A 24,414-nucleotide genomic window follows, 5' to 3' on the forward strand; every position below is an offset into this window, starting at 1 on the left:
CATCGAGTGGCACTACTGACCAGCCAATCGGTTTCATGCAGTATGACAACGTCACATTTTAGTACCTGCTCGGATCGCTTGGAAGCCTGGCCGAGAAGGTGCTAAAAAGTACCTGGTACCCGGTACTATGACCTAATGGAAAACACTGAAAACCGCACCGAGTCTTTCCAAGTAGATACCAATGGGAAAGGGCCATTACATCTTAATGATGACATCATCATCATCATAACGATTTAGAGAATGCAGAGTCAGAGAGGCCACTAAACAGAAGATCTCATTGTACTAGCTTTGGAGGATCTTTATGAACTGCATCCTTCATCTGATTGGCCGGCTCAGTCTGACGTAGCACGAGGGAAACACCTGGAGCGTCACCAAGTGAAAGAGAAACTACGGCATGCACTGCTGGAGTCACAGGGGTGATTTCCAAACCATTTACAGGAACGCCTTCAGCAACAGCAGCTGTGTGAGTTTATCACGTTCATGTCACGTGTCTGTTTGGACCATGACACAGATCCCGATTCCTGTAAGTCACCTGATTTAATGATTCCTACATAATGCTTCTTTACTGATGCGTAACCACATCTTCACATCTGAATGCATCAGACGAGGCTCAGGCCGGGCCGTCAGTAGGGTTTGCAGTCCTCTATCACTCCTCAAGTGGAGATGTCTTTGAGGAAGATACTGAAGCACAACCTGCTCCTGGTGGCATTGCAACTCTGTTTTTGTGTGTATGCACGTGTGTGTTGTTCACTCAGCATTTATTGACATGTAACTACTATAAACTTCATGGGTTTGATCTGTAGAGTCTTTGTTTCAAACACTGCTGGGATTTCTTAAAGCCGCCACTTGTGGAGCTCCATGTATCTGCCATCAACATGTTCTTCCAGTGATCGAGGCACATTTTATATAAACGATATTGTTTTTAATGAGCAGCTTCAGGTTTTCATCCTGTTCTTCTTCATTTAAACAACATCATCTTCACATTTTCATGGTTTACAATAACAAAAGATCAGAAATAATTACCGAGTCTGCAGGCATGAAAATACAGACGTACAACTTGTAGACTTGTGTTACTTCTATGTTTGGTACGTGACAGACGGTTCAGAGTTAGAAAGCTGTGGCTCAGAACTTTTTGTTCTGGTACAGAATTTAAACCCTCACATGAAGCAATAAAAGACCCAAATATTACATAATACAAGATTCAAGATTCTCTATTCGTCACATGCATAGTTATACAAGTATAACACGCAGTGCAATGTAACCTGATGTACATAAATCAGTATCACGTCACCTGTGAGCAGCGAGAACAGGTGAGTCTGTTTATATTAATAACCTCCACAGAAGTTAGCAGATTATGAACAGGTGTCTGAACCACTTTAAACCCAAATATGCTTCTGATACACTGAATGAAGACGTCAGTTTAAACCTGGTGCTGGAACATTTCTAAATGATGATTCAAGTCCCTTCATCATGAAGCTGAGCCTCAAATATAGAAAAATTACTTTTATCATTTCATCTTCATCTTTACACTAAAATGTCCACAAACATGTCTAACACAAGCAGCACGTATCATCATCTGAAAGCTTCAGGTGAACATTTCATCCTGCTGTTGTCGATGGTGCAGGCGTACTGCTCCTGAAGATACTTCCTGTCAAATTTCGCTCCAGTAGAGCGATCACTGAGACAACCAGAGAAGTGAAGAGTGGCTTTAAACCTGGAGGAGAGGAGCACCAGGGACAGAGCCAAGGTCACCACAGAGAACGGGACGCTTTCATATTCCCGTCCTGGGAGGATGAACGGGATGACGATGCGGTTCCTTCCTGGTGGGCCGTGTTTAGCTGAGAGAGACTCAAAGCTTTTCCACACTCCATCATCATCTCGAAGAGGGCTAACCGTGATGTTTGGGACCATCTGTGCTCCAGCTTTCTTCAGTGAGTTCCAGTGATCTGGCAGGTTCACAGGTCGATGTTTGTCATCAGAAACTGTACAGCTTTCTTTATCGTTACAGTAAAAAACTCTGTGCTGAGGCCTCAGTTTTCCTGTAGCGATACCGTACGCTAAACCAGAAGTGACGCAGTTCCAGGGAGAATACAGGAGCACGTCAGTGATGGTGGGCAGAGGCAGGTAACAGCTGGCTGGGATCATGAAGTCTCCGATTGATCCATGAGCCATAAAGGTGATGTGAACATCATCGCTGTGGTTCTTCTTCTCCTCCTCATCAATGCGTTTCTTCAGGAAGTCAAACACGTCTGTGAGTTTGCTGAAGGCGTCAGACTCTGAGTTTTTTCTCAGCCACTGCAGGACGACTTCATCTGTGCAGCTTCTCATTGCCAGCTTTGTCAGCCTTTGCCTTTCATCACAGCTGCTCAGTCTGTCTGCTCTGTAGTGTTTAAATACGCGTAACCTCTGAAACAATCTTCTGAAACAGGAATTATGGAAAAAACATTTTAAGCACAACAAACATTTAATCTGTCCACAGATGGATCCCGAAACAAAATAAAGCCAAAATCTCCTCGTTTCATTTCACTCTTTGCTTCCAGACTTACTCCAGTTCCTCGTCTCTGTCCATCTCCTCAGAAGCTTGACTGTCTTTAGCGTTGTCCTTCAGGCGCTTGCTGTGGTTAAAAATCGACATCATGTTGGTCAGATCTCAGCTAAATAAATATAGACTCTTGGTTTATCTTCAGTATTTTAAAAAGTTTGCAGTGAAAATGATCAGAGTTCAGTTAAAGATAATTTCGTTGCTAGGCAACAAACACTCTTTGCACACCGGTGTCCTCAAACTGACCGAAGAACGTTGCTGCGTCATAGACGTCGTTTGTTTGTCTGATTCAAACCTCAATAAAATCCCAACAACAACTAGCTGCTGTTTGTATTCATACTTCATGTGCATCACCTGCTCTCAACGGCTGGTAAAAATGTTGATGACATTTACACCATAATGTATGAATGTCCAGTGATGGACCAGCCTGCTCATCATGTGGACAAACTAACAAAGGAACTTTTCAGAAAGACAAAATATCTGCTTACCTGCTCCAAAACGTCTGCTCTGACCCTGTGCAGTCTGTAGAATAGAATAGAATAGAATAGAATAGAATAGACCTTTGGTCAAGGCACGCCACTATGCTGCAGGTCTCTGATTGGCTGAAGTATGGTAAAGTACCTGGACAGGTACCAAATGAAAGTAAAAACTGAGTGGGGAATCCCCAAATGTGATACCAAAAGTAAAAACATGACTCAGAGTTTTAACACGATGAGATCAGCAGGACCTCAGAGCTGCCGTCACATTCATGAACACGAAGTCGGGCCTCTACACCAACGTGACCTTATGGGTTACATCTGCCCATCATTTAATAGCCCCTCCCACAGCCACAGGTGTCAGTGGCTCCAACCTTGGGCCCACACCGTTCTGATGAACCCACACCTGTTTGCTCCATCTTATTTCTGTTTCATGTGGTTCTTTGTTTTCTGCTTTGGCTGTGAGAAATACAGACTTCTGTTATGGATTTAAAAACATGATGTACAGATGCTGCTATAAGTTTGTTTACAACAACCACTGGCTCAGCAGATGGCCCCGCCCCTCCCTGAGCCTGGTTCTGCCGGAGGTTTCTTCCTGTTAAAAGGGAGTTTTTCCTTCCTGCTGTCGCCAAAGTGCTGCTCATAGGGGGTCATATGATTGTTGGATTTTTCTCTGTATGTATTATTGTAGGATCTACCTCATAGTATAAAGCACTTTGAGGCAACTGTTGTTGTGATTTGATGCTGTATAAATAAAACTGAATTACATCTTTATTCTTTCTTTTCATTTCTGTTTTTAAAAGGTTTTAAAAAACATGAAGCAATCAGCTATCGTCTCCATGTCCTGTTTTATGAGGAGCAATAAAAAAAGGTGAGACGTCGCCCTCAAGCCTGACCTTTGTATTTATTCATTTTTATTATTATATTCCATCCATCCATCTTCTTCATCTGCTTTATCCGGGGCCGGGTCGCGGGGGCAGCAGCCTAAGCAGAAGAGCCCAGACCTCCCTCTCCCCAGCCACCTCCTCCAGCTTATCGGGGGAACACCAAGGCGTTCCCAGGCCAGCCGAGAGATATAATCTCTCCAGCGTGTCCTGGGTCTGCCCCGGGGCCTCCTCCCGGTGGGATATGCCCCGAACACCTCACCCAGGAGGCGCCCAGGGGGCATCCTTGTCAGATGCCCGAACCACCTCAGCTGGCTCCTTTTTATTATTGTATCATTTATTATTTTGGAACAGCTGTAAATGATTTGCAGGTCTGTGGGTCTGCTTCATTAGTAAAAAATTTGTATGTCTTTGGTTCATAGCACCTCTGCAAGCACAGCTCAGGTTGACATAAGAGTCATGTCAAGACACAGAGGTCATGACCTCCCACCACCACCAGGTGTCACTGCAGCTGCTCTAACCTGGATCAGCAGGCAGAGCGAGTTTCTCATCTCAGCATCTCTGATGCAGGAATCCTGCTGACCCAAACAGCTGGAAATCAGCTGATTACTTCACTGTAACGACGTCACTCTGACCTTTCAGTTTGAAAAGAAAAACATCAGCACATCGTCAGACAGGAAACTTTATTTAAGACAAATATGAGGAGGAAAATCTGGACAAACTTTCTAAACTGGAGCAAAAAAACAAAACTGTTAAAATTCATAATTTCATCTCTTCATGTGTCCACGCGTTTAATCTCGGAGACGGCGTCTCACACGGATTCATCTCTACATGATGATAGATAAGGCACATGGTCGTCCAGACACACAGACCGTCCTCGGCTCGTCCTCGACTACACGAGCGGCAGTGGAGGTCAGAAAAGTTTCCACACTCATCACAACAAAACTCATAAAGTTTAAAAGGTTTGCAGCAGATTCTATAATCTCATGTTTGTGGGCGCAGCTCATCACTTGACCCTCAGCTTCTCTTTGAAGCCGAACAGCTGCAGCTTGTTGTCTGATGACCTTTGACCTCTGAGGTTCAACCTTTCTTCCTAAAGTGCTGAGAGGTTCACTTCAAACTACGAGACATTAAAGTATTGCACTGCGGATTACTCTTCATCATCACCGTGATCATCTTCTCATCTTCAGCAGCTCCTCACTCACTGGAAGACAAAGGTCAAAGGTCAGTTAAATGTGATGGTCATGAACGTAACGTTTTCAGTGAGAAATGTTTCCTTGTCATCATCAGCTGACTGACATGTTTACATAACGATGAAAGTAGCACCGCTGACTAACAACAGGCTGTCAGTTCCACCATCATTGATCATTAATCGTGTTGATCACTGATCAATGGCTACGAGCTGAAGAAAGGCTGCACTGTGAGATGGTGACAGGTGGAGGCTGTCTCCTCGGTTCAGAGATGGAAACGTTTCTCACTGCACTGGGCCCCGGTCTGGATGGGCCTGGGCCCCCTTTCCCTGGCGGGTCGCGGAGTGTGGGAGTGCCTACTGGGGTCAGCGGGGGAGCTGGCCCCAGGGAGGGGTCACTTGCCCCTCCCTTCCTTCCCTCCCCATCTCCAGCTGCCTCCCTCTTCCCGCTCCACCACAACCACCCACACATGCAGGGCCTTGGAGTAGGGGTATGTCACCAGGGTGCAGAGGAGGCTACCCCCCCCTCTGTCCCCTTCTGGCTGCCTCTGCCTCAATTTTATCCCACAACTTAGACATTCACATTACTCACACTCTCATTACACATACATATAGGATCTTGGGGGTGGGCACAATCACGGAGTCCAAATTACCATCAGGGTGTATACCTCACCCCTGACGTCGTTGCCCACCTCTCAGTGTTAAATACACGTAGACATTGAGGGCCAGCAGGAGGGACCATGCGCTTACCTGCTGCTCTCTGGCAGGTAGCTCCATGCCCTCCTGGGTTTTAATTGCACCTTAGAACACACATGCATCAACATTACAATGAGCGGGTGGAGGGAGGTTTGGAGTCTTCTCCCACCCCCATTCTCTGCGGCCTGCTAGAGCGGGGGGGCTAGGTGGAGTTGGCCGTCCGACTGCGGTCTGGAGTGTGGGGCCTCCCTGCTGCTGCGGAGTCAGGGTGGTCTGCCTCTCCCCACCGCAGGGAAAAGGGAAACACCACCTGGGTCTGGGTGCAGTTCCCCCCTCCAGGGGCGGGGGTACCTAGACCCGGTTTGTAGAGTACGCTTGGGGAGTGTGATCGTGTGTACAGCGTCTCTTTATGTCTGTCTCCACGTTGGTTGAGTGTGGAGTAAGTGCATATGAGAGCATGAGGGTGGGAATGGATGTTTGTATCTGTGTGTGCCTGTATGTCTGTGTCTATATGTCAGGTTGGGTATCAGACGCCACCTCTCTGGGGACATCTCAGGCCCTCCAAGGTTTGGAGGCCTATCTCCCCCTACCACCACTTCCCCTGCCGGTGGCGGACTCCCTCAGGTGTCGGTGCGTTGGTGGTTCTTTGTGTCTGGGGGTGGGCGTCCGGGTACACACCGGCTCACTCCTTGGCGGCCGCTTATCGGGGCCTGGAGCCTGGGGCTCGCTCGGGCCCCTTCGGGGGTGGGGTGCCCCCGGCCTCTCGGCCTGGGGCTCGGTCACTCAGGCACGGCTGGCGGCCGGCGGAGCTCACGGGCGCGTCACTGCAACTCCCCCTGGCTTCTGCTCCGCGGCTGCTGAGTGAGCCCTCATCTGGGACTCTCCTCAGCTCTTTCTGGGACAGTGGCGCAGCTGCCCCTCTGTTGGTCTTCCTTGGTCTCTTGTGTTCTGGGGGCCTCTGGATGTCTGGAGTTTTGATCTCCTCCATACCTGCTTCACACCCTGGAGGACGGGGCTGTGGCCCCCCCACACCCTCTAGCAGATCGTTACATGGAGAAACCTTTGGAATACAAGCGCGCTGATCCACACAGGTATGCACACAAGTGTTCACTGCTCGTAGACCCAAATTACACCTTTCTTGGCTGCTACTTCGAAGCACATCTGTCCTGCGTGCTGCACAACAACATTGAATATTTAGTATTTACTGCTGTTTACACTTAGCTAGATTAATGCGATGGTGTTGTGTTTAGTATGTTGCTTTGTTTTTTGGTTTTTTTTGTCTTTTTTTGCTTGTTTTCTATTCTTCTCTCAACAGGTGATCCAGGAGATTTTTTTTCTCCCCCTCTTTCTCACTGTCCCTCTCCCCTTCTGTTTTTCCTTTCCTTCCTCTTTCTTTCTCCCTTTCCTATCTCTCACTCATGTCTGTCCCGTCTGTAACATCTGAAAATAAAATATAATAAATAATAAAAACAAAGATCGACCAAATGGACCAATACGGCAATGCCACGATGATCCATTTGGCAAAGTAAATCCATTGGGTATCCTTGTTGGTCTTCAGACAACAATTCTGATGGCTAAAGAACCAAATGGGACAGGCGAAAAAAAAAAAAAAAAAAAAAAAGGAAACGTTTCTCACTGAAAACACGCCGTCCACATAAACAGAACCATCGTTAATGCGGACAAAGATGACCACATTCACTCTGATTGGTCCTTCAGACACCATGTGATCCTTCTCTGCGTTTGCTCTTCTTCTGTGATATTTTCTCTTCTTCCTGCTGATGAACACTCATCAGGTAAGCCGGTATGGATGATGATTATTTTTAAGAAAAGCTGTTAAAACGCGTCTTTTTAACTGTTAGCATTTTATTGGTCAGAGTCTAAGCTCCGCCTCTAAACCAGCCAGTCAGAGCTCACAGTTCCTCTACATGTTAGTGTGGCGTTCAAAGCACAAGGAGAGAATCTGGACACATCTCTTTTACGTTCTTCAGGAATCAGATTTACGTTGAAGCCTCCACCCAACACTCTGAAGTGGACTCTGCTGGTCTGTGGATTTCGCCTCTGGAGGCTAACAACACTGCAGTAAAACTTCCTGTGTGTAAAGAAGTGTTTTGCTGCAGTGGCGTCTGTGGCTCAGGACGTGGAAAGATACTGAACCAAGTTGTGCCGATGAATCCGTCAGAGTGATACAGTCAGGTTAGAGGTGTTTGTATGAATGTGTGTGTGGGAACAAAGTGTTACGTAAGGACAACAGTCAGCTGCTCATAACCGACTTCATGAGAGTGAAAATAAGACACGAAGCTCCAGATGTGACTTGAGCCTGATGGTAAAGTTTTAAAGACTAAAAACTAAAGTCCAGATTTACTGAACTCTTCCTGACTGTCTCAAACACTCACCATGCCGCCGTGCTCGGGGGCAAAGGTCACGCCTTTCCCTGCTCTCTCCTGAGATCCACTGCTGCTGCTGCTGATCGAGGTTCTCCTCATGATACCTACACACACACACACACACACACACACACACACACACACACACACACACACACACACAGATGATTCAGTATTAAATGACTTCCATTAGTCTGTTATTCTGCAGGCTGCCAGGAGTCCTCCCACCTGCAGGGGGCAGCATATCCAGCCTGCGAGAGGAGGGATTGTTTCCAGACATGGAGAGGCGCCGCTGCCGGCTGTTCAACATGGCGGCGGGAGGAACGATTCCAGGGGGCAGGACTTTCCCCTTCCTCCGGTACAGCTCCTCGATCTCTTGCTTCTGACTGACCTGCAGGTTCTGCACCTCCATCAGGTGTCTGGGAGAAAGAAGGAGGAGTTAGAAAAGGACTCAGGAGACATAAAGAACGATAAAGCAGATGTGTGTTGGAGACAGACTGGACACCATTTGTCTTATTTCTTTCTGTAACACTGAACCTGGCGAACGACGTCCATGTAGCAACGAGTCAACCGGAAAGAGCCCTTTCTGACTCACTTTTAAGTTTCAATGTTGAAATATGAGTCACCGTATGAAGGATGGTGACACCTGCTGGCCAAGTAACGTCACTGCATTTGTAGTGATGGAATAATAATAATAATGGAATAAATGGTAACCCCAGAGGTGAAGGGAGCCACCAGGCTGAAGAAGGAGTCCTATCGGGCTTGGTTAGCCTGTGGGACTCCGGAGGCAGCCGACAGGTATCGACAGGCCAAGCGGAATGCGGCTCGGGCAGTGGCTGAAGCAAAAACTCGGGTGTGGGAGGAGTTCGGAGAGGCCATGGAAAAAGACTTTCGGACCGCCTCGAAGAGATTCTGGCAAACCGTCAGGCGTCTCAGGAGGGGAAAGCGGTGCTCTACCTGCACTGTGTATAGTGCTGGCGGAGCGCTGCTTACGTCGACTGAGAAAATAGTCAGGCGGTGGAAGGAATACTTCGAGGACCTCCTTAATCTGACACGTCTTCCGAGGAGGAAGCAGAGTCTGGGGATGAGGGGAAAAGCAGAGTCTGGGGATGAGGGGAATAACCCGCCAATTTCCGGGGGCGAGGTCACTGAGGCAGTTAAACAACTCCTTGGTGGCAGAGCCCCTGGTGTGGACGAGGTCCGCCCCGAGTTCCTGAAGGCTCTGGACGTTGTAGGGCTGTCCTTGTTGACACGCCTCTGCAATGTTGCGTGGAGATCAGGGGCAGTACCTGTGGACTGGCAGACCTGGGTGGTGGTCCCCATCTTTAAGAAGGGGGACCGGAGGGTGTGTTCCAACTACAGGGGAATCACACTCCTCAGCCTCCCTGGGAAAGTCTATGCCAGGGTGCTGGAAAGGAGAGTTCGTCCGCTAGTCGAACCTCGGATACAGGAGGAACAATGTGGTTTTCGTCCTGGTCGCGGAACACTGGACCAGCTCTTTATCCTCTCGAGGATACTTGAGGGTGCATGGGAGTTTGCCCAACCAGTCTACATGTGTTTTGCGGACTTGGAGAAGGCATTCGACCGTGTCCCTCGGGGTGTCCTGTGGGAGGTGTTGCGGGAGTATGGGGTGTCTGGCCCATTGCTACGGGCCATTCGATCCCTATACAACCGTTGCAAGAGCTTGGTTCGCATTGCCGGCAATAAGTCGGACTCGTTCCCGGTGGGTGATGGGCTCCGCCAGGGCTGCCCTTTGTCTCCGATTCTGTTCATAATTTTTATGGACAGGATTTCTAGGTGCAGCCAAGTGGCGGAGGGCTTTCGCTTTGGTGGCCTCAGAATCTCATCTCTGATTTTTGCAGATGATGTGGTTCTGTTGGCTTCATCGGGTGAGGGCCTCCAGCTCACACTGGAGCGGTTCGCAGCCGAGTGTGAAGCAGCGGGAATGAGGATCAGCACCTCCAAATCTGAGGCCATGGTTCTCAGCCGGAAAAGGGTGGAGTGCCCACTCCGGGTCGGGAATGAGTTCCTGCCCCAAGTGGAGGAGTTCAAGTATCTCGGGGTCTTGTTCGCGAGTGATGGGAGAAGGGAGCCGGAGATCGACAGACGGATTGGGGCTGCAGCTGCAGTAATGCGGACGCTGCACCGGTCCGTCGTGGTGAAGAGGGAGCTGAGTGTAAAAGCGAAGCTCTCAATTTACCGGTCGATCTATGTCCCTACCCTCACCTATGGCCACGAGCTGTGGGTAGTGACCGAAAGAACGAGATCGCGGATACAAGCGGCAGAAATGAGCTTCCTCCGAAGGCTGGCTGGCCTCTCCCTTAGAGATAGGGTGAGAAGTTCGGCCATCTGGGAGGGGCTCAGAGTAGAGCCGCTGCTGCTCCACATCGAAAGGAGCCAGCTGAGGTGGTTCGGGCATCTGACAAGGATGCCCCCTGGGCGCCTCCTGGGTGAGGTGTTCGGGGCATGTCCCACTGGGAGGAGGCCCCGGGGCAGACCCAGGACACGCTGGAGAGATTATATCTCTCGGCTGGCCTGGGAACGCCTTGGTGTTCCCCCGGATAAGCTGGAGGAGGTGGCTGGGGAGAGGGAGGTCTGGGCCTCTTTGCTTAGGCTGCTGCCCCCGCGACCCAGCCTCGGATAAAGCGGATGAAGATGGATGGATGGATAAATGGTAACCATGGAGAACCAGAAACACTGCGGTGTGTTTGTATGTTGGTAAATAAAAGTAAGGAGTACTTATCGACTCGTTCATGTTTCAATGACTAAACATCCAGATCAGCAGAATCATGAACCACAAATGAAAAACAAATTCATTCATTCATTAAAAGAAGATTTACCAATCACCTTTCTCGTAGTTGCTGTAGCTCCTCCCACATCTCTCCATTCTCTCTGTCAGAATCGTCAGAGCTGTAGGTCGCAGAGCGACTCCGTGCTGTCCCCTCCCACAGACTGACGTTCAGCCTGCGGCCTCCTCTCCTCTTCCTCTCCTCCTCCTCCCTCCTTTTCTGGGTGCCCTCCTCCTCTCTGCTGCTCCTCTCCTCCTGACCTCCCGGGTTGGCGTTCTTGTTAATAACTGGGGCGAGGGTCACTGTGCTGATGCTGCTCTCTGATCCGCTGCTTTCTGTGCTGCTTTCCGTGTCACTCTCTGATTGGTTCTTCCTGGGAGGAGGCGGGGAGTGAGCAGTGGGCGTGGCCTGACTGATGGACCGTTGCTCCCGCTGGGTGGCAGCCTGACCATGTTTAGAGGGCGTGACCTGGAAACGACCAACGGTGAAAGCAGAAGGTTTCTCCGCTGCAGAAATGAGAGAAGAAGAAGAGTGAAAGGCAGCTCAAGACTCATCAGGTGTGCCGGTATGGATGATTTTTTTTTTATTTAAAAAGCTGTTAAAACGCATCTTTTTAACTGTTAGCATTTTATTGGTCAGAGTCTAAGCTCCGCCTCTAAACTAGCCAGTCAGATCTCACAGTTCCTCTACATGTTAGTGTGGCGTTCAAAGCACAAGGAGAGAATCTGGACACATCTCTTTTACGCTCTTTAGAAATCAGATTTACATTAGAACCCTTTGAAGCCTCCACCCAACACTCTGAAGTGGACTTTGCTGTGGATTTCGCCTCTGGAGGCTAACAACACTGCAGTAAAACCTCCTGTGTGTAAAGAAAAGTTTTGCTGCAGTGGCGTCTGTGGAAAGATACTAAACCGCGTTTCCCTCGGTTCCTGCAAGTACGACCATTAAATATTGGTATTTATGGCTCATATCTGGGATTTTTTTCTTTCATGTTTGCAGTAAGTAGAAGATCAGAAAGCGATGAAGACCACCAACATCATCCTGAGTGAAGCATTTACAGGTAATTTCATCTGTGCAGTTATTCTTGGTGGGATGAAGTGTCTGCTCGTCTCCATATTTTTATTCTCGGACTTCAGATCGAATCGTGTGCAGCCCCTCAGTTCATCGTCGGAAACCCTGGACTTTGTCCTCTCTGAAAGCACGGGGGCAGCACACAGCTGTGCTCACAGTACAGATGTGCAGTGGAATAATGTGGAAAGGATGCAGCTCAAAGTAAATGATCCTTTATTTTTAACACCCATGCAGACGGAGCGTGATGTTGTTGTTACGATTATGAAATCATTTCAGTGATAATGACCTGCGAGTGTCTCTGTATGCAGATGATGCTGTCTGAATATTTGCCTGTTTCTTGAACAGAGGTGGTTCATACCTTCGTGTATGGGCGACAGTCTGGGTGAAGGAGAATCAGGCGGGAGGAGCTGGGCAGGAGGAAGAACACGTTACTTTACTCTGATGTCTGTGGTTATGCATGTCGTTCACACATGAAAAATGAAACCATAAACACCATCAAACAGCACAAAATCCCGTCTTAAACGAAGCGTCTGACTGACAGAAACAGTCTCGTACTTTTTTGTTCAGAGTCGACTGAGGAGGGGACGAGTGACGGAGCTCTCCTCTGTGACTGGGAGCACTGGTCAAGCTGGGAGCAGAGGCAGTCACTGAACCTGAGGACCAGTTACATAAAACATCAGGTTTCAGGTTCAGTGTGGTCTGATGGCACTTTGTGACCTCATAAGTACTCACCATGAAGGGGCGGAGCTGAGCTGAGCTTCTGCTGGACTGGAGACTGAAAGCAATGACAGCATGTTTCAGGTTTTTGTGTTCCAGCAGATTCATCGTTCGTCTGCAGGTCGACATTTATGACTGCTGACCTCACTACTGCCTCACTGCCTCAGAAACCAGTAAACACAGATTACCTGCAGTGTTTCTATGAACTCAACAAACACCAGCAAACACACAAACTGTGTGTGTGCAGTTTGTCCCACAGTGTGCTGCCGCTAAAGTCCAGCTGCTTATTTGACAGGGACAGAAAAGACAGAGAGCTACGTTCACTCAGAGATGGAGACAGATAAGAAAGGAGGAGAGGAAGCAGAGAGCTTAGAGTCACAGGAAGGATGCTCGTTTAAAGCTCACATGGAAGTGTTGTTAAATCTGTACGTGTCACATGATGTTTGTTCATAAAGCTGCTGCTAAACAGACTGACTGTTATTTAAAGGCTGCAGGTTAGTGCAGGATGAACAGGTGAGTCTGCTGCACAGTGGCTGTCTAACATGAAGTTAACATAAACAGTGTGCTGTCAGTGCAGAGGATGAAATCAGCCTTGATAGCTGTGAGACATCTGGATGGATTCAGGTTTGTAAATCCACAGAGAGCAGCTGAAGGACATCTGCTGAAGCTCTCTGTAGAAATGATTGCGAGTTTGATTCTTTCCCCACACTGAGACACTACAGCTGATTTTACTTTCCCCACCTGCTGAACCTGAGGTTTCTTTAACCTCTTCCAGACTCATTTTCCTGTTTAGACACAAAGTCCACAAATCGAGGCAACAGAAAATAAAGATTTCTATTCTCCTTCTCTTTCTCTGCTCATGTTCTACTTAACTGATTCAAGCTGAGTACGTTCACTATAACAATAATTAGACTGAAAGTTTTCATTCCCACGTACTAATATTATTTTATTTTAACATATAATATAACACAGGGTTCAGTTAGCTTTGCATAAAACAGGTGGTAGAAACGTCCTCCTACTCTGAGCACATTTCTGAGCCGGTACTGTTTTTACTTTAAGTACAGAAGTTCAATCTGTACTTCTACTTTAGAGATGGCACGATACCACTTTTTTATGTCCGATACCGATATCATAAATTTGGATATTGGCCGATACCGATATAAATCCGATATAGCGTGTTTTTAATCAGTAAAACTGTTTTTTAATATCTTGCTGCTTTTTGTATAAGTTCATACTCAAGTTAAAAACAAAAAACACTAAAGCTATTCTGTTATACCTGTATGTAAAAAACACACTGCACCCAAAACATTTCATAGTTCAGCAAAACTGATGAATCTAATAAACTTAAACCTGCTCAATCCTCCCTATTCTGGTATTTTAAAGAGTAAGCAACCTAATTAATAGGCCTCTAAAACTCCCAGCAAAAAAATAAATAAATAGGGAACCACCCCCCACCCTCCACCTCATGATGCTTAATCGACGTAATCAACTTTAATTTGATGCAGTGTGAAAAAAATGCCCAGAAATCAATTATTTTACAAGAATAATTAAATATAGTCAACATCTTTCTTCAACAGAACTGCACAGATGGTTCCCAAAGGAAGAAGTACTATAGACTACTAGGGTATATTAGACTTATATTAGACGACCTCAGGGCCAGGATAAAGTTCCAGAGAGACATTCGGGACTGCAATCTCCTCTGCTTCACCGAGACATGGCTGAACCCAGCGGTGCCGGACCACGCCATCCAGCCGGCCGAGTTCTTCTCGGTTCACCGCATGGACAGGACACGGGACTCGGGGAAGTCAAGGGGAGGCGGCGTGTGTTTAATGGCGAACAACAACTGGTGCAACAGTGCGAACGTTGTTCCTCTCACACGCTCCTGCACACCAAATCTGGAACTACTGTCCATCATGTGCCGTCCTTTTTATCTACCTCGGGAATTTACATCGGTCATTGTAAGTGCCGTTTATATTCCACCACAAGCGGACACGGTCACCGCCTTATGCGAGCTGCATGAGGCACTCACACAGCACCAGACACAACACCGGGACGCTGCGCTTATTGTGACGGGGGACTTTAATAGCGCCAACCTCAAACGCGCAGCGCCGAACTTTTATCAACACATCACCTGCCCCACCAGGGGTGAAAGGACACTGGACCACTGCTACACTACGGTCAAGGACGGCTACAAGGCACAATCCCGCCCCCCGTTTGGCAAATCTGATCACGCCGCCATCTTCCTCATGCCAAAATACAAACAAAGGCTGAAACAGGAAGTTCCGGTTCAGAGGAAGGTCGCGCGCTGGACGGATCAATCGGTGGCCGCGTTACAGGACGCACTCGATGACGCAGACTGGGGCATGTTCAGAAACAGCTCCGACGATGATGTCAACGTGTTTACGGAAGCGGTTGTGGGATTCATCGGGAAACTAGCGGATGATACCGTGGAGACAAAGACTATCACAACGTTTCCCAACCAGAAGCCGTGGGTGGATAAAACCATCCGCGACGCTCTGAGATCCCGCACCGCTGCCTACAACACGGGACTCACAACGGGGGACATGGACCCGTACAAAGCCGCGTCATATAACGTGCGGAGGGCGGTGAAAGAGGCGAAGCAGAGCTACGGGAGGAAACTAGAGTCACAACTCCAACAGAGTGACTCTAGGAGCCTGTGGCGGGGACTAAGGACAATAACGGACTATAAAGCACCAACAACCGGTATGACGAACGCGGCCGTGACTCTGGCAGACGAGCTGAACACTTTCTATGCTCGCTTCGAGGCTGCAGCTAAGGTCTCCAACAATGCTAGTGTTGGCGGCGCTAACGGCTGCAGACAGGAAGATACTGCCAGCACCGGAAACGTGCTCGTCATCTCCGAGCATGAAGTAAGGAGAGCCTTCAAAAGAGTGAACACCAGGAAAGCAGCAGGACCAGACGGCATCCCAGGTCGTATCCTCAGAGACTGCGCATACCAGCTAGCTCCTGTGTTCACTGAGATATTCAACATCTCTTTATCTCAGTCGGTCATCCCCACATGCTTCAAAGAGTCCATCATTGTTCCTGTCCCGAAGAAACCCCACCCTGCTCCTCTCAATGACTATCGCCCTGTAGTCCTCACCTCAGTAGTGATGAAGTGCTTTGAACGCCTGGTCAGAGACTTCATCATTTCTTCACTACCAGACACACTGGACCCACTACAGTTCGCTTACCGTCCAAATCGTTCCACAGACGATGCCATCTCTCATCTCCTCCACACATCACTCACTCACTTGGACACTAGAAGGGGGAATTATGTTAAAATGCTCTTCATAGACTACAGCTCTGCATTTAACACCATAATTCCCTCCACACTCACCACCAAGCTGGAGCATCTGGGACTCAGCTCATCTATGTGTCAGTGGATCTCCAACTTCCTAACTGGCAGACCACAGGCAGTAAGGATGGGCGGACATGTCTCAGCCTCCACCACTCTCAGCACTGGAGCCCCCCAGGGGTGTGTTCTGAGCCCCCTGCTGTACTCTTTGTACACATATGACTGTGTGGCCACTACCAGCTCCACCACCATCATCAAGTTTGCTGACGACACCGTCGTGGTGGGCCTGATCTCTGATAACAACGAGACGGCCTACCTGAAGGAGATTAGGAATCTGGAGAACTGGTGCCAGAGGAACAACCTCCTTCTAAACGTCAGTAAGACAAAGGAGCTGATAGTGGACTTCAGCACTAAGCAGGAGAGGAACTACCAGACCCCCGTCATCAACGAGTGCCCAGTGGAGAGAGTGGACAGCTTCAAATACCTCGGAGTTCACATCACGCAGGACCTGTCATGGTCCTGTCACATCAACACCGTGGTGAAAAAGGCCCGACAGCGTCTCTACCACCTCAGACGCTTGAGAGACTTCCAACTGCCCTCCAAGGTGCTCAGGAACTTTTACTCGTGCACCATAGAGAGCATCCTGGCGGGAAACATCTTAACCTGGTTCGGGAACAGCACCATGCAGGACAGACGAGCTCTACAGAGGGTTGTGCGGTCAGCTGAGCGCACCATCCGCTCCGAGCTCCCTGACCTGCACTCAATCTACAGCAGGCGGTGCTGGACCAAGGCCAGGAAGATCGTGAAGGACCTCAGCCATCCCAACAACAGACTGTTCTCTCTGTTGAGGTCAGGAAAGCGATTCTGCTCCCTGAAGACCAACACAGAGAGACTGAGGAGGAGCTTCTTCCCGCAGGCGATACGGTCTCTCAATCACACCACCACACAGTACTGACCCACACATATGGTTCTTACACACACACTGGACTTTCTGGACTTTGGTTTTGCACAACACTGGTCACTATATTCTTCATTTCCGGTTAATACTTGTACAGCTGCTGTTATTGTGTATATATTTATTTATATTTATATTTCTTCATACATTCTTATATAGTTCTATATTGTGTATTTTGTTGTACAGTTATTTTATTTTCAACTTTAATTTATATATTTTATCTTATTCTTCCCAGTTAAATTTACCCTTCATTCTAATTTGTGTTGTACAGTTATTTCATTTTTAACCTTAATTTATATTTTATTCCTTCCTAGTTAAATTTACCCTTTTTAATTTTTCATATTTATTTCCTATCTTATTCATAGCCTTTTCCTTTTTTGTTCTCTTTAGGTCACGAGCAGTTGTCCAAGCATTTCACTACATATCGTACTGTGTATGACTGTGTACGTGACAAATAAAATTTGAATTTGAATTTTTAACAGTTACTATATACAGTAATGGACTTCTATATATTTTACATCAGATTAAAACTCCATATATCGGTTGTTAAGCTTAACGCTGGAAGTACACAATGTCTGGACTTTAGGTACTCTGGTACTCAGGTAAAGTCTTGTTTCACTACTCACCTGTCCTTGCTCCTTCTCTATCTGAGGTGAGTCTGGGATCCGACTGGGCGGTGCCACCACCTGCTGGCTGTCTGAGGCAGAGCTCCTCTGTGGTGTGGGTAGGGGATAGGCTGGTGGAGGGAAGAAAGGAGGGGAAAATGGTGTGTGACTTGGATGGTGGAGCTGGGGTCCAAAGGATGGAGATAGTGGAGGGGACTGTGTGGCCTGGGGGGTGGTAAATGGGGGGCGGGGTTGAAAGCCCTGGTTTGGGGCTCCAGGTGGGGGCATGAAGGTCTGGGCTACACTCATAGCCAGAGAGAGCACGTTGGCCAGAGAGAAGAGAGACTGCTCAGGTGAAGCCCACTGAGGAAGAGGAGCTGAGGAAGAGGAGGAGGGGGTGTGGAGCGAAGGGGTACTCTGGACTCTGTGGAGACTGGGGGCGGGGCTCTGGGTGGGGAGGGAAGCATTGTAGGTGTAGTAGGGGTGAGTTGGGAAGTGATAATGGGGACCAGGAGAGGGCTGTGGTGCAGAGGAGTCCAGGTGGGGGTGACTGAGGGGCTGATATGAGGAAGCTGGAAAGAGAGAGAAACAGAAGGAGCATTAGCTACGCAGCCCAGTCCAACCCAGTCCAACCCAGTCCACGCAGACTGGTGATGCTGGTTTTAGTCAAGTAAACTTTTTAATACTTTCATGTTCTGTGCTGGGGTGTGGATGCACTCAGCCTAGCATAGCACCAACAGTGAACCAACACCATCAAAAGAAGAAGAAACATTTCCAGACACCTTCAAAGCAACCTGGAAAGTTTCTTTGGTAAGTTAAGGTCTGAACTTGTAGTAATGCTCGTGTTCTCCCCTCAGAGACACACAGCAGATTTCCCTCTGACTCAGACACATTTCTAAATGTTTTAAAGGCTTGTTTGAAAGTTCAGAGGCTCTAAAACATTTCCCTGAGGAACCCCACGAAACACAACCAGAGGGCCTCTGTCAGTGTGGTGAGTTACTAATGTGCCATCTGCTATTTTAGCTAAATGTGTGTAGGGATCAGGTAATAATGTTTTTCTTGTACAGCTTTATTATTTTTATTTTTAAGCACATTATCGAGCAGATGTGCGATTAAGTAACTATGAACTAAAACATAATTTTTTCCCATTTTCCAGAAGAAGCATTCAACTTAATTAAAAACAGAAAACATGATGATTCAATCAGGTAACATCTAAATGAAGTGTTCAGAAGGCCCTGGACACTTCCCTGAGGGACTCCTTTAACCACTGGAAGGAAACACTGCATAGCCACAAAAATGCCTTAAAGTCACAATGAAGCATTTTTGTGAATGAATGATCTGATAACGTGCACACCTACCTGAAGACGTGTGAAAAGACTGTGACCTCAGTGATCTGACAGGGGGCGTGGCTTCAGGGTCAATGGAGAAGTCGGCTCCTTTTAAAGGAGGGGGTTCAACACTGTCGATATCTGATCGTGAAACAGATTTGTGGATTAGGGTGGGGTCAGTGAACATTAAGCGATGAGAGTTACAGCAGCGTTTACTTCATATTCTTCATGTTTTCCCTAATAATCCGTCTCCCGTTCTTCTTCCCATCGTCACCCCCCTCCCACACTTCTATCGGTCCCTTTTTACCGGTTAATGAGGACGAGGACAGAGTTCTGGAGAGGCCGCCTCCCAGCAGGTTCATCTGTAAAAACATTTTCATGCATTTAAACGTTTCACACACTAAACATGCAGACTGTGGGGATCATGTTTAACTTTGATGTGAAGCTCATCAACAGAACTTCACATACCGCACTTCCAGGCAGCGTGGAGGTGTTTAGGCGGGACAGCCTATCAGAGTCTGCCTGTGGACGATGATGCATCACCGACTCCGCCCTCTTGATGATCTCATACATGCGAACTATAAATCCGTCCCGCTCTGACGGCAGGATGAAGTCTCTGTGGAGCTGAGAGGACAGTGAGCACAGGTTCAGCCTACTTATCGTATCTGACAGTAATCATCTGAACCGACGCCAACGCTGTGCTCTGATTGGCTGACTGTCCTCACCATCACTGATGCGATGTCTTCTGGATTGTCTCCATCCAGGTCGAACTTAAACGTCACCATCTTACTGTCGTGAGTCTGCAGCTGACACTCCACCACTCGGTCCACCATGTCTGACACCTGTACACACACACACACAGACACACACAGACACACAGACACACACACACACACACACACACACACACACACACACACACACACAGACACACAGACACACACAGACAGACACACACACACACAGACACACACACACACACAGACACACAGACACACAGACACACACAGACACACACACACACACACACACACACACACACACACACAGACACACAGACACACACACACACACACACACACACACACACACACAGACACACAGACACACACAGACAGACACACACACACACAGACACACACACACAGACACACACACACAGACACACACAGAGACAAAAACACAAACACACACAGACACACACAGAGACAAAAACACAAACACACACAGACACACACACAGACACACACACAGACACACACACACACACACACACACACACACACAGACACACACACACACACACACACACACACACAGACACACACAGAGACAAAAACACAAACACACACACAGACACACAGACACACACAGTGTTTACACACCTCATGTTGTTCTTTAGAGGTTAAATGTTCGCACGGCGACTCACCCCTGTGATTCGCAGACGAGCTCGCGCTCTCCTCCTGAACTGTTTCGCAGCTGCTCTTTTTGCGATGTCCTGACTGCTCTTCTCTGATTGGCCGTCATTGCCGTCACTCAAACCCGAGGTCACGTCAGAAACGTAGCTGCAAAACAAATGTGCGTTTTTACCACCTCTGTGAGGACCAACCCTAGATTTAGGACACTTTGTTTTTCAGAGCAACATAAAGTATCTTAAATGTTCTTTAGGAGCATTTAATGTTACTGCAGGTCCTCGTATGTAAGCGTGTGCATTACCTGTCCGCAGGTGAGGAGAAGCCGCAGACTGATCCATGTGATGTTTGCTCGGCACTGTGGGACACAGCGATGCTCTGTGGGACACAAACACAGATCCAGACTGAAAAGAAGCTTCTCAGCCAGCTTAATCATGTGACGCCTTCTGTGACGTCCTCTAGAGGGCGACAGAGAAGCTCGTGTAAAACTAACCCATGACAAGAGTCACACAGACGTGTCTAAGATAATCTCATCGCTCTGTGCTGACAGCTGGCTGTACCCACTTTATCAAAGGTCAGTGAACAGTACCCTGCACCCCTGCTGGCAGGTCGTCTTAGCAACAACAAACCTTTGAAGAGATTTTACTAAATTTGATTGGTGGTTTAATACATGCAGTTTTTATTCCTGGTGACTGTTTAAAGTTATGACCCTCCCCGTTTAGGCTGCTTCAAGGAGGAGAAGACGTAACTTCTCTGGTTTCGTTCTAATGACATCATCAGGAAACAGCGGCCACACTAAATCTGAACGCGTGTGTTGCATGTGTGGTCGCTCAGATCTGAGAGTTGTGAAGGAGGGAGGAGCACAGCCGCGACAGGAGCTCCTCCTCCTCTGCTCACCTTTGGGAAACGCAGCACGGGGAGGGGCGGAGGTTTGGCTTTGGATAGGAGCCGAGTCACAGGGGGAGGAGCCTCAGGTCGAGGGGTTTCCTGGACCACGGGTGGAGGTGCAGGGTTTTTGACTGGAGGAGGCGGAGCTTCAACACCCGAGGAACTGAAGGAGAAGTCTGTGTCACAGTCGGCTGCAGTGAGAGGGCGGAGAAGCGTTAAAATCTGAAGGTGCAGAGAAACGTGAACTAAAACATTTAACGATCGACGATCACAAACGAACAAACGCCTCACAGGTAGCTGACGACCACGAGGCATGTCTGGTAGTCTTGTCGTCCTCGTCGCCGTCTCCTCCCATCCTGCTGGACATGCCGCTGTTCCCAGAATCCACCGGACTGCTGCTCAGCGACATCACCAACGACGTCATACCTGTGATGGGAGGGGCTTTTTTCAAGGCAGATGTGGTGGCTGAATCCTGCTGTGAAATTAAAATGGAGGAAGGTGAAGATCTTTAATCTTAAAATTACGTGTTATTGAAAAACATAAACTGTTCGATATTCAAAGATCCGGACTGCAGGTGTAATCTCTGCCAGCAGGAGGCGCTGTTTAAACACACCTTCCCATCAGCTGTGTTTGTGGCTGGCTTCTTATTGGACGTTTCAGATGCCTGGGGGTCAACCTCCTCTTCAATCACTTCTTTCTGGTGTTTGAGCTTTTCCTCCTCCAGGCGGCGCCGTTTCTCCCGCTGGCGCTTTATGGCCGTCACCCGGTATCTGATCGCCTTGGCAATCACCTTATAGTCTGCGTCGCACACGAACCCCAGCACCACCTGTGACACAGAGACACAGGTAAGACCACCTGCCAACTGGTGTCATGGTGTGATGCCACCTGTGCGGCGGTGCGGGTACCATCTCCTGAGCCACCTCCTCGGGGACGTCCTTGTACAGCTCGAACACGAACTCTATGGCGTTATGGTCTTTATATTTGCCACAAAGCTTCTTGTTGTCGTCCATCCGCAGCCAGAGTTTCAGCGACGTCTTCGAACCATCGTCTTCTTCTGCCAGTTCCACGTGGACGCCCAGCTTCTCCTGGAAGAACCGGTGATCCAGCAGGTCCTGAACTGTGAACCTGAAGGCCAGAAAGACAAACAAACACTGAGTTTTCCTGCTGTTACCACAGGCCGTGAACTGCCCACAAACTCGTGGCATTACCTCTCGCTGCTCTTGGTGCGGATGCAGCCCTCAATGATCTCCCTCAGCTCTGGGATGGTCACTTTGGAAAAACTCTCTGGTTTGATTCCCTGAGAGACAAACAGGAAGTCAAAAATCTGGGCATGAGGACATGAAGTAAAACGCGCTAAGCGAGGGCAGGGCCTTACACTGGTGACCTTGCGGTAGATCTGGCCAGCGTTCTGACACTCAGAGTATGGATACTCGGAGGTCGCCATCTCCAGGATGCACATGCCGAAGGCGTAAATGTCCACGGCCTCGTCGTACTTCTCCTCATACATCTCTGGAGCCATGAACTCTGGAGTTCCTGAATGCACCACCAGAAAAACCATGAAGCAGCTTTTTGGGCCCACTGACTTTCTGAGGTCATGGAGGGTTACAGACTGTCTCTTACCAATCACACTCTTAGCGAACGAGGCCTTCTTGAGTGTGGCGAGGCCCAGATCTCCGATCTTGACGGAGGCCGTGGGCCCGGTGATGAAGATGTTGTCACACTTGAGGTCTCGGTGAATGATCGGGGGGCAGCGTGAGTGCAGGAAGTGAAGCCCCTTTAGGATCTGGAGGCTCCAACGCTGCAGCAGCTTCAGTTTCATCTGACGGAACCTGCGCAGGTACCTGGACGAGTTTAAAGAAAGACAGACGAGATCCAAGAAGTCAAATTAGGATCAATAAATAATTAGAATAATAACTTTATCTAAATAGCACTTTTCAAAACACGGGGTTACAAAGCGCAGCTGGACACTGATGATAAGTGTACATGTTAAAACTTACAGACATTCATTCAACGCGTGGTTTCAAACTGCGTCAACAAATGAAGGGGAATGAACCTATATAACCTATAAAAATGAGTTTTCAGCATTCACTAAAACACAAAGTCAGCCAACCTGATGGTCTGAGGAAGGCTGTCCCACAGCCTACAAACTGCGATCATCTCTGGTTTTAAAATCAGAGGGAGGGACGATCGGAGAGGCGGGCTGATCAGGTGTTAGAAGCTCAGCTACATAAGCAGGGCCCATCCATGTAGAGCCTTATATGTCAATAACACAATCTTAAATCTGAATTATACTGGAAGCCAGTGAACGGAGGCAGGGATTGGTGTGATATGTGACTGATAGCTGGTTTTCTGCTTTCTGAACTAATTGGAGATGAGCTATGGAGAGACGCACGTGAAAGACGCAGTAATCAAGATGTATACTAAAAGTTCAAGATGACTGACTGGCAGTAAAGGTTTGATTGTCACAATATTTCTCAGATGAAGGAAACAATACTGGCTAACCTTTGAGAGATTCAAAATTCAGGCGGTAATCAAAAGCGATAAAAAGCAGATGATTTGATGTTATTGGCGAGGGGCCGATGTACTGATAAACGTCCTTAGAGAAACTGTCTGGGCCGAGCACTAGAACCTCGGTTTTACCAGAGTTGAGATGGAGGAAGTCAGACTACATGCAACTAATAATGGCAGAGAAACATTGAAGCAAGAGAGGCTGTTGACATATTACAGTGTGTCATCTGCATAGCAGTGGTAGGAGACTCCATTAAAACCACTGATTAGTTGACCCAGAGGTAACATAGACAAAGACAACAGAACTGGTCCAAGGACCGAGCCCTGGGAGACTCCACTGGTGCAGATGAGGACACTGGTTAATATGAATTCTGAGGAATCTGAAAAGTATAAAGAAACCCATTTGAGACCAGTACCAGCGATGCCGACCCAACAATCTCAACGAGCTGACAAGAAACAGGAAGTTTGGAAATTGGCCCAAAATTGTTTAAAAGAGTGGAGGAGGTTTTTTTTAGTACAGGAAAGACACCGGCTGTTTTAAAGTAATCTGGGACACAGCCAGATGTAAGGGACTGACAAGAGAGAGAGGCCAGGGGGAGGTGCACATGTGTGAGGCTATATCCAAAAGATCTGTTGGAGAAGTGCTTTGAC

General features: G+C 48.2%; 2 protein-coding genes across 5 annotated transcripts in view; both read right to left on the reverse strand.

Annotated features, from left to right (window-relative positions):
• Window positions 1-970: 970 nt before the first annotated feature.
• On the reverse strand, window positions 971-3,059 carry LOC147333298 (uncharacterized). 2 transcript variants are annotated; one of them, XM_086290386.1, is made up of 3 exons: window positions 3,031-3,059; window positions 2,547-2,615; window positions 971-2,419 (listed from the first exon to the last, which is right to left on the reverse strand). In XM_086290386.1, exons 2-3 carry the CDS (start codon window positions 2,567-2,569, stop codon window positions 1,573-1,575), a joined length of 870 nt encoding a protein of 289 aa, XP_086146512.1. In that variant the 5' UTR covers window positions 2,570-2,615; window positions 3,031-3,059; the 3' UTR covers window positions 971-1,572. The 2 variants fall into 2 exon arrangements, with proteins under 2 accessions (XP_086146512.1, XP_086146511.1); XM_086290385.1 differs by lacking the exon at window positions 3,031-3,059 and having other exon boundaries at window positions 2,547-2,999.
• The window catches only part of LOC147333299 (serine/threonine-protein kinase WNK4-like), a 31,220-nt gene continuing 9,181 nt past the window's right edge, over window positions 2,376-24,414 (reverse strand). For 2 of the 3 annotated variants that reach the window (XM_086290384.1, XM_086290382.1), the window contains 22 exons: window positions 22,876-23,096; window positions 22,631-22,788; window positions 22,464-22,552; window positions 22,161-22,380; window positions 21,869-22,081; window positions 21,547-21,730; window positions 21,265-21,446; window positions 20,672-20,745; window positions 20,385-20,520; window positions 19,681-19,797; window positions 19,424-19,579; window positions 19,263-19,317; window positions 18,986-19,096; window positions 17,649-18,199; window positions 12,764-12,806; window positions 12,587-12,684; window positions 12,390-12,438; window positions 11,019-11,466; window positions 8,400-8,590; window positions 8,181-8,275; window positions 3,031-3,064; window positions 2,376-2,615 (listed from right to left, as the gene is read on the reverse strand). In XM_086290384.1, the coding sequence (XP_086146510.1) occupies window positions 2,605-2,615; window positions 3,031-3,064; window positions 8,181-8,275; window positions 8,400-8,590; window positions 11,019-11,466; window positions 12,390-12,438; window positions 12,587-12,684; window positions 12,764-12,806; window positions 17,649-18,199; window positions 18,986-19,096; window positions 19,263-19,317; window positions 19,424-19,579; window positions 19,681-19,797; window positions 20,385-20,520; window positions 20,672-20,745; window positions 21,265-21,446; window positions 21,547-21,730; window positions 21,869-22,081; window positions 22,161-22,380; window positions 22,464-22,552; window positions 22,631-22,788; window positions 22,876-23,096 (3,436 nt within the window). In that variant the 3' untranslated portion in view covers window positions 2,376-2,604. Of the gene's footprint in view, window positions 2,616-3,030; window positions 3,065-4,568; window positions 5,107-8,180; window positions 8,276-8,399; window positions 8,591-11,018; window positions 11,467-12,389; window positions 12,439-12,586; window positions 12,685-12,763; window positions 12,807-17,648; window positions 18,200-18,985; window positions 19,097-19,262; window positions 19,318-19,423; window positions 19,580-19,680; window positions 19,798-20,384; window positions 20,521-20,671; window positions 20,746-21,264; window positions 21,447-21,546; window positions 21,731-21,868; window positions 22,082-22,160; window positions 22,381-22,463; window positions 22,553-22,630; window positions 22,789-22,875; window positions 23,097-24,414 lie in introns of those variants that run through there. The other variant, XM_086290383.1, reaches the window with a different exon arrangement.

This window comes from Aulonocara sp. 'chitande type north' Nkhata Bay, linkage group LG4, assembly GCF_057382095.1.
Source record: "Aulonocara sp. 'chitande type north' Nkhata Bay isolate Kocher_YH1m ecotype deep benthic linkage group LG4, A_spYH_male_GT1.1, whole genome shotgun sequence".
NCBI lineage: Eukaryota > Metazoa > Chordata > Actinopteri > Cichliformes > Cichlidae > Aulonocara > Aulonocara sp. 'chitande type north' Nkhata Bay.

Bases quoted from the DNA above. Each gene is read 5' to 3' on its own strand.
- LOC147333298 (XM_086290385.1), bottom strand. From the start codon at position 2,638: ATGATGTCGATTTTTAACCACAGCAAGCGCCTGAAGGACAACGCTAAA. The intron at 2,420-2,546 runs GTAAGTCTGGAA...TTCCTGTTTCAG, and splicing joins GACAGAGACGAGGAACTGGA to AAGATTGTTTCAGAGGTTAC.